Here is an 8,717-nt window from a genome sequence, read left to right on the forward strand (position 1 = left end):
CGCAGTACTCTCAGTACTCTCAGTACTCGCAGTACTCTCAGTACTCGCAGTACTCTCTGTACTCTCAGTACTCGCAGTACTCTCTGTACTCTCTGTACTCTCAGTACTCTCAGTACTCGCAGTACTCTCAGTACTCGCAGTACTCTCTGTACTCTCTGTACTCTCAGTACTCTCAGTACTCGCAGTACTCTCTGTACTCTCTGTACTCTCAGTACTCTCAGTACTCGCAGTACTCTCAGTACTCGCAGTACTCTCTGTACTCTCAGTACTCGCAGTACTCTCTGTACTCTCAGTACTCTCTGTACTCTCAGTACTCTCAGTACTCTCAGTACTCGCAGTACTCTCTGTACTCTCTGTACTCGCAGTACTCGCAGTACTCTCTGTACTCTCAGTACTCGCAGTACTCGCAGTACTCTCTGTACTCTCTGTACTCTCAGTACTCTCAGTACTCTCAGTACTCGCAGTACTCTCTGTACTCTCTGTACTCTCTGTACTCTCAGTACTCTCAGTACTCTCAGTACTCGCAGTACTCTCAGTACTCGCAGTACTCTCTGTACTCTCAGTACTCGCAGTACTCTCTGTACTCTCAGTACTCTCTGTACTCTCAGTACTCTCAGTACTCTCAGTACTCGCAGTACTCTCTGTACTCTCTGTACTCGCAGTACTCGCAGTACTCTCTGTACTCTCAGTACTCTCAGTACTCGCAGTACTCTCTGTACTCTCTGTACTCTCAGTACTCTCAGTACTCGCAGTACTCTCAGTACTCGCAGTACTCTCTGTACTCTCAGTACTCGCAGTACTCTCTGTACTCTCAGTACTCTCTGTACTCTCAGTACTCTCAGTACTCTCAGTACTCGCAGTACTCTCTGTACTCTCTGTACTCGCAGTACTCGCAGTACTCTCTGTACTCTCAGTACTCGCAGTACTCGCAGTACTCTCCGCTCCGCTCTGTAGATGTCCGTTAAGGACGTATCGGCCTCTTAAGGTGGAACAGTTCTAACGTGTCTCCATCCTCCAGAGAACTTCACCCACCAAACGTCACCTACTTGTTACCCGTCACGTGACGACGCTTTAAACCGTGACGTACTCAGCTGTGACCGTTAAAACGGTCAGAAGGAAAAAATCGTCCTTTTTTCATCCAGTCGTCCAGACCGCCTTAAGGAAACACGGTACCCGGAAGTAGTTGGGTTTTTTTCTGTTGAAAACTTTATTGAGTTGACGATGTTTACAGCTGAGAGCGTTCATATTGATCCGGATTGTCTGCAGAAATAAAAACTAACAAACTGAACAATATTTTACAGTAGATATTTACATTAAAGTATGGAGGCCAGGAGGTGTCAAAACTAATTAATGTGTGCAATTTAATAACCGACCGCTGTCATTGAAGAACACGTTACCATCCATCACCTGTACCACTCCTCCTTCAGAGGTCAGAGGTCAGCGTCAGAGGTCAGCGTCAGAGGTCAGAGGTCAGCGTCAGAGGTCAGAGGTCAGCGTCAGAGGTCAGAGGTCAGCGTCAGATGTCAGCGTCAGAGGTCAGAGGTCAGCGTCAGAGGTCAGAGGTACACCCTCCAGGCCCGCAGGTGGCGGTAGGCACCATCAGTCATGGCTGCAGTCCGCCCATAACACAACAGCAGAAGAAGAGGCGCTCTGGTGACAGTTTCCGGGTCAGTCCGGATTTGATGACGTCCCTCTGGGGGAGTTTCGGTGTTTCCAGCTGCGGTTTGATTAGACTCACCGACAGACTCACCGACGGTCGGTAAGAACCAATAATTCAGCCTATTTATCCTCTTTATTCTGTCTGAACGCCTCCGTGTGACCTCACTGAGCAGCTAACACAGAGCTAACACGGCTAGCAGACTGCTAATACCCAGCTAACTGAGCTAACGGCTAGCCTCCACTCTCTGCCAACGGTAACGGCTAACTGGTAGCGGCTAAGCTAACGTTAAGCTAGCAGAGAAACGGCGTAAACAGCTGACATGTTGTTGGTGTGAAAGTGAGAACCAGCAGGATGATCGACTAATAGAGGGGCGATCAGTCAATGTGATAATCGATACAACCACGTGACCACAGCTTGAATGATGATCCAGTCTGAACATTATTGTGATTAACGTTTCACTCCGGTTGTCAATCACAACCGATCACTGTGACATCAGACCTGTAGAATAACTTAAACAGTCACTGAAGTAAGAGATTTCCTTAATAATCCATATTTTCTCATCCGTATTGGTGCTGTCATTGATCTGGGAGTTTAACTGTGACGTACTACACTTAAACTTTAATGAACTCTGTTCTGTTGTCTGTTCATCACGTCCACATTAATCAATTCAGGTCAACCCACCAGATTTTAATTCAGAAATAGACGAGTTTATAATGTCAAATATTGATACGAAAACTTTGAGTCTGCTTGATAGAATTTAATGTTTAGGTTGGCTGATAATATTGATGAAGTGATCCACCTATCAGTTGATTAATAATATGTAATAAAACTCAACGTGAGAATCGAACAAACATGGACGCCTCACACCAGCTGCAGTCTGTTGGCTCACATCATTCAACTCTAATATAATGACTGTAGCCCTCACTGACTGATCACACACACACACACACACACACACACACACTGTAGGACACATCTTGAATCCTTCAGAGTAACTTCCTCCTCCAGAGCTTTATTCTGGAGGGACGTCATCATGTAACATCATCATGTGACCTGGAGGGACGTCACATGATGACGCCTAACCCCTAACCCACCCTAACCCAGAATAAAGCTCCAGAAAACAGAGGCTGCAGAACCTCATAGAGAACCTGTCAGTTTTTAAGGTTCCTTCAGTCTCTCAGTGATCCACTGATAGTCTGAACATCCAGGGGTTCATCCTCTGCAGACGGGAGCTGCTGTCTGAACATCCAGGGGTTCATCCTCTGCAGACGGGAGCTGCTGTCTGAACATCCAGGGGTTCATCCTCTGCAGACGGGAGCTGCTGTCTGCTGGTTCAGTTACCTGACTGACTCTACCTGAGCACATGGACGCTGCTACAGGCTCAAACAACACTATAATTCCTGTTTCCATCAGTTAAACATGGCTGTAATGCTTTAAAATGACAGCGAACACACCTGAAGAATCTGACCTGATGTGTCCTTGAATGTGTCGTGTTGTGTTTGTGGACCTCTGCGACCATAGAACTTGTTGATTGATGGACTTTTCTTTCCTCTGTGCAGGAAGCGTGTGGCTGCGTGCTGTGACCCTCACCTGTCAGCTGACCTGCTGACTCACTGAGCGTGCTCAGAAGGTGGGTTCGCCTCCACCCTCACACACCAGCACACACAGATCTCTGTTCCAGCACACCCCCTCGACCCCCTCGACCCCCTCGACCCCCTCCGTTAACATGTCAGTGTTGTTGGACCGCTGTCCTGCAGGTGGAGCTGTGTTCATCGATGGCTGCAGTACTTTCCTGCATTCATCTGATGAGTTACTGCTCATTTGTGGTGATGTAATAATTTGGTGTCATAGTCAGTGTGATCAGTGTGTCACTCAGTAATTCTGTTTCTGTAGCATCCATTAAAGGAGAACTCCACTGTTTTTTTTTAACCTCATTTGAACATATTTTGTTATATCGCTCTTTTCATACCCACCAGACTCCATTCACAGAAACAGTCATTTTACCTCACAAAGCTCAAATGTTGCTGGTCTGCTGCTGCCTCCAACCGTTAAACTGACTGATGACTGTTTGTGTTAAAGTCAGAGTTTGGTGTTTGAACGGGTTACTTCAGATCCAAAACACACAAAAAATGTAACACACTATAACAAACACAGACCAGCAGCTCCTGTGTTCTGTGAGCTAAAATCACTGTTTCTGAATGGAGCCTGGTGTGTTTGAAGGAAACGATATAGCAAAATATGTAAAAAACAGTGGGGTTGTCACCTGACTCGCCACCGGTCTCCCTCTGATGATGCATGATGACATCACCACAACTGTCCTATCAGTGAGTAACCTTTCGGTCCACGTGACGCATGTGTGTGTTTCAGAATCCGCTCAGACCGCCATCATGGTGTTAGCCGACCTGGGGAGGAAGATCACCTCGGCGCTGAGGTCGCTCAGCAACGCCACCATCATCAATGAAGAGGTAACACTGCATCACGTGACTTACTGAGGTCACATGACCAAAGTCACATTTTCTCTTGTTGTTTATTCCTCAGGTGATGTGTTAAATACTGAGAGCTCATCCACGCACACTGTCCCCCTGTCTGTCCCCCTGTCCGTCCCCCTGTCCGTCCCCCTGTCTGTCCCCCTGTCCGTCCCCCTGTCCGTCCCCCTGTCCGTCCCCCTGTCCATCCCCCTGTCCGTCCCCCTGTCCGTCCCCCTGTCCGTCCCCCTGTCCGTCCCCCTGTCCGTCCCCCTGTCCGTCCAGGTGCTGAATGCCATGCTGAAGGAGGTGTGTGCTGCTCTGCTGGAGGCCGACGTCAACATCAAACTGGTCAAACAGCTCAGAGAGAACGTCAAGTGAGTGTTACAGGGCGTCCTGGTCCGACCTGGGTCAGCCCCGCCCACTTTCAGTCAGCTGAGCGGCCACCGTCCAACCAGATTTCTGATAAATGGCTGCCTGTAAAACCTCACCATGGGCTCACATAGTGCAGATGAATCAGGAACGGCGTCCATCGACGTCCTCTGATATCAGACGGGGCGGAGCAAACTGTGGAGGGGAAACAACTGAGACCGGGACCGGGACCAGAGGGGTCCTCAAGTGTGACTGAGCTTACTGTGTGGTTCTGGTTCTGCAGGTCCGCCATCGATCTGGAGGAGATGGCTTCAGGTCTGAACAAGAGGCGGATGATCCAGCATGCCGTCTTCAAGGAGCTTGTCAAGGTCAGATCACCAGTCCTGGGACTGTGCGTGTGTATTACCTGTGTGTGTGCGTGTGTATTACCTGTGTGTGTGTGTATCACCTGTGTGTGTGTGTGTGTGTGTGTTCCAGCTGGTGGACCCTGGGGTGAAGGCCTGGACTCCCACCAAAGGGAAGAACAACGTCATCATGTTTGTTGGTCTGCAGGGCAGCGGGAAAACTACCACCTGCTCCAAGGTGACGTCACACACCTGACACACCACCCCCACCCCTGTCTGTCTGTCTGTCTGTCTGTCTGTCTGTCTGTCTGTCTGTCTGTCTGTCTGTCTGACTGACTGACTGACTGTCTGACTGTGTCCCTGCAGCTGGCTTATTACTACCAGAGGAAAGGATGGAAGACCTGCCTGATCTGTGCCGACACCTTCAGAGCCGGTACACAACACTTCAGCTCCTTCCACTCCCTCACTGATACCTCCACCTGTGTTTCCACTTCAGCTGTAACCATGTGAGTGCCTCAGGTGACCCTCCTCTCTGCTCTCAGGTGCCTTCGACCAGCTCAAACAGAACGCCACCAAGGCCAGAATCCCCTTCTACGGCAGGTGAGTCACCCCCCAGGGCAGACGGGTAGCGTGTGTGTGTGTGTGTGTGTGTGTGTGTGTGTGTGTGTGTGTGTATTACACCTGTGTGTGCATTACACCTGTGTGTGCGCGCGCGTATCACACCTGTGTGTGTGTGTGTGTGTGTATCACGTGTGTGTGTGTGTGTATCACACGTGTGTGTGTGTGTGTGTGTGTGTGTGTGTGTGTGTGTGTGTGTGTGTGTGTGTGTGTGTGTATCACACCTGTGTGTGTGTGTGCTCAGCTACACAGAGATGGACCCGGTGGTGATCGCCGCTGAAGGTGTGGAGAAGTTCAAAGCAGAGAACTTTGAGATCATCATCGTGGACACGAGCGGACGCCACAAGCAGGAGGACTCGCTGTTCGAGGAGATGCTGCAGGTCTCCAACGCCGTGGTGAGTACCTGAACGCACCTCAGTCGGGGAGGGGAGGGGGTACCTGTTCGGGTGTGTTCCAGTTCCTCCACGTGTTTCTGTCTCCCTGTGTTTCCATAGCAACCAGACAACATCGTGTACGTGATGGACGCGTCCATCGGTCAGGCCTGTGAGTCTCAGGCCAAAGCCTTCAAAGACAAAGTGGACGTGGCGTCCGTGATCATCACCAAACTGGACGGACACGCCAAAGGAGGCGGAGCTCTGAGCGCGTAAGACCATCATCCTCTGCTGCCTCATGATGCCGCGGCGACTCCTCTCCTGTTTCCTGTTGACGTTGTTCTTTGTGCTGTGTCCCGTCAGCGTGGCGGCCACCAGGAGTCCCATCATCTTCATCGGAACGGGCGAACACATCGATGACTTCGAGCCGTTTAAGACTCAGCCCTTCATCAGCAAACTTCTCGGTAATCTGCTTCCCTCGCGTCTCTGTTGTAGTCGTTTACTGACAGCGCCGTCGCTTTGAGTGTTTCCGTGGAAACCGTCAGTAACCGGTGCTCTTCCCGTCAGGGATGGGCGACATCGAGGGTTTGATCGACCGAGTGAACGAGCTGAAGCTGGACGACAACGAGGAGCTGATCGACAAGCTGAAACACGGTGAGGAAGACCGGCCGCCAGATGCATTGTGGGATTGTTTCCAGACAGCACAGAGCATGTTGTAGCGCGGAGTAGACGTGGAGGCGGAGCCCAGTGCATTGTGGGTAATGATGAGTGACGTGTGACCTCTGACCTCCAGGCCAGTTCACCCTCAGAGACATGTACGAGCAGTTCCAGAACATCATGAAGATGGGCCCCTTCGGACAGATCATGGTAAGCACACACCTGGTGGTCACGTGACCTGGTCACTGGTGTAGTAAAACGGCTGGAGCTGGAGAGTATTCACTGAACTGTCTGCCTGTCTGTCTGCCTGTCTGCCTGTCTGCCTGTCTGCCTGCCTGTCTGCCTGTCTGTCTGTGATGCGTTCAGGGGATGATTCCAGGCTTCGGTACAGACTTTATGAGTAAAGGAAATGAACAGGAATCGATGGCTCGACTGAAGAAACTGATGACCATCATGGACAGCATGAACGACCAGGGTAACACACACAGAGAGAGAGACACACACACACAGAGAGAGAGACACACACACACAGAGAGAGAGACACACACACAGAGAGAGAGACACACACACACACACACACACAGACACACAGAGAGACACACACACACACACACACACAGACACACAGAGAGACACACACACACAGAGAGAGAGACACACAGACACACAGAGAGAGAGACACACACACACAGAGAGAGAGACACACACACACACACAGACACACAGAGAGACACACACACAGAGAGACACACACACACAGACACACACACACACAGACACAGAGACACACACACACACACACAGACACAGAGACACACAGACACAGAGACACACACACACAGACACACACACACACAGACACACACACACACACACACACACACACACACACACACACACACAGAGACACACACACACACACACACACACACACACACACACAGTCTACATGCCTGACTTTCCTGGTCACCGTGGTTACCCTGGTCACCGTGGTTACCCTTCTTTCCTCAGAGCTGGACAGTAAAGACGGAGCCAAGCTGTTCAGCAAGCAGCCCAACAGGATCCAGAGGGTGGCCCGGGGGTCAGGGGTCGCCACCAGAGACGTCCAGGAGCTGCTGACCCAGTACACCAAGTTCGCCCAGATGGTCAAGAAGATGGGGGGCATCAAGGGACTTTTTAAAGGTACACACTGAAAGGGGGCTTGAAGTGGTCTGATGTTGTCTCATGTGGTCTAACATGGTCTCATGTGGTCTAACATAGTCTGATGTGGTCTAATATGGTCTCATGTTGTCTCATGTGGTCTAACATGGTCTCATGTGGTCTAACATGGTCTAACATGGTCTCATGTTGTCTCATGGTCTAACATGGTCTGATGTGGTCTAACATGGTCTGATGTGGTCTAACATGGTCTCATGTGGCCTAACATGGTCTAACATAGTCTCATGTGGTCTAACATGGTCTAACATGGTCTGACGTGTTCTTGTGTTCTAGGAGGCGACATGTCTAAGAACGTGAACCCGTCCCAAATGGCCAAACTGAACCAGCAGATGGCAAAGATGATGGACCCCCGGGTCCTGCACCACATGGGTGAGTCCTGGTCCACCTGTGTGGGGGCTCTGGGTTTTGATTGGCTGCCGGCCGTCTGCGCCTGTCTCTGATTGGACCAGTAACCCGTGGTGTTTTTCAGGTGGAATGGCGGGGCTCCAGTCCATGATGCGTCAGTTCCAGCAGGGCGCCGCCGGCAACATGAAAGGCATGATGGGATTCAACAACATGTGATTGCCGACCAATCAGATGCCTTAAAACAGGAAACCTTCACACAAAAGCCCCGCCTCCTGACAGGTACAGGTGGAGAGGGGCGGGGCTTAGAGAGCAGGAAGTCCTGCTGCTTTTAGAAAAAACAAAAAACACCAGAGGATGAAAAACGATTTAAAGGAGCAGTTTGTCATTTGAGGAAGCTGCTGCTGCAAAATGTGGGACAGGAGGAGGAGGAGGAGGAGCAGGAGGAGCAGGAGGAGCAGGAGGATTATTATTTTGGGCCCCGTTTTTTTTTTAAATAATTTAATTCTGCTTGTTTGTGTATAAGATTTAACCAGAGCAGAGAGTCTGTCCTGATTGGACGAGGAGACGCCTGATGAAGATGAAGATGATGATGATGATGACGATGATGATGATATTAGTTAGTGACAGTTGTTTGTCATAATAAACATTTGTATCGCACCATTTTAAA

The 8,717-nt window shown here is 50.3% G+C and overlaps 1 protein-coding gene across 2 annotated transcripts; it reads left to right on the forward strand.

Moving 5' to 3' along the window:
• Positions 1-1,684: 1,684 nt before the first annotated feature.
• On the forward strand, positions 1,685-8,717 carry srp54 (signal recognition particle 54). 2 transcript variants are annotated; one of them, XM_070842567.1, is made up of 17 exons: positions 1,685-1,759; positions 3,220-3,290; positions 4,028-4,125; positions 4,411-4,502; positions 4,781-4,865; positions 4,975-5,079; positions 5,208-5,274; positions 5,384-5,441; positions 5,704-5,854; positions 5,954-6,102; positions 6,194-6,294; positions 6,398-6,484; positions 6,624-6,697; positions 6,854-6,962; positions 7,499-7,669; positions 7,979-8,074; positions 8,175-8,717. In XM_070842567.1, the coding sequence occupies exons 3-17, from the start codon at positions 4,048-4,050 to the stop codon at positions 8,264-8,266; spliced, it is 1,515 nt and encodes a 504-aa protein (XP_070698668.1). In that variant the 5' UTR covers positions 1,685-1,759; positions 3,220-3,290; positions 4,028-4,047; the 3' UTR covers positions 8,267-8,717. The 2 variants fall into 2 exon arrangements, with proteins under 2 accessions (XP_070698668.1, XP_070698669.1); XM_070842568.1 differs by having other exon boundaries at positions 1,739-1,755.

This window comes from Pempheris klunzingeri, chromosome 13, assembly GCF_042242105.1.
Source record: "Pempheris klunzingeri isolate RE-2024b chromosome 13, fPemKlu1.hap1, whole genome shotgun sequence".
NCBI classification, from domain to species: Eukaryota; Metazoa; Chordata; class Actinopteri; order Acropomatiformes; family Pempheridae; genus Pempheris; species Pempheris klunzingeri.

What these genes read in the sequence shown, in the direction of transcription:
- srp54 (XM_070842567.1), top strand. Translation starts at nt 4,048, where the DNA reads ATGGTGTTAGCCGACCTGGGGAGGAAGATCACCTCGGCGCTGAGGTCG. An exon ending in CCACCATCATCAATGAAGAG is followed by an intron (nt 4,126 to 4,410) that starts GTAACACTGCAT and finishes CTGTCCGTCCAG; the next exon opens with GTGCTGAATGCCATGCTGAA. An exon ending in CAGCTCAGAGAGAACGTCAA is followed by an intron (nt 4,503 to 4,780) that starts GTGAGTGTTACA and finishes CTGGTTCTGCAG; the next exon opens with GTCCGCCATCGATCTGGAGG.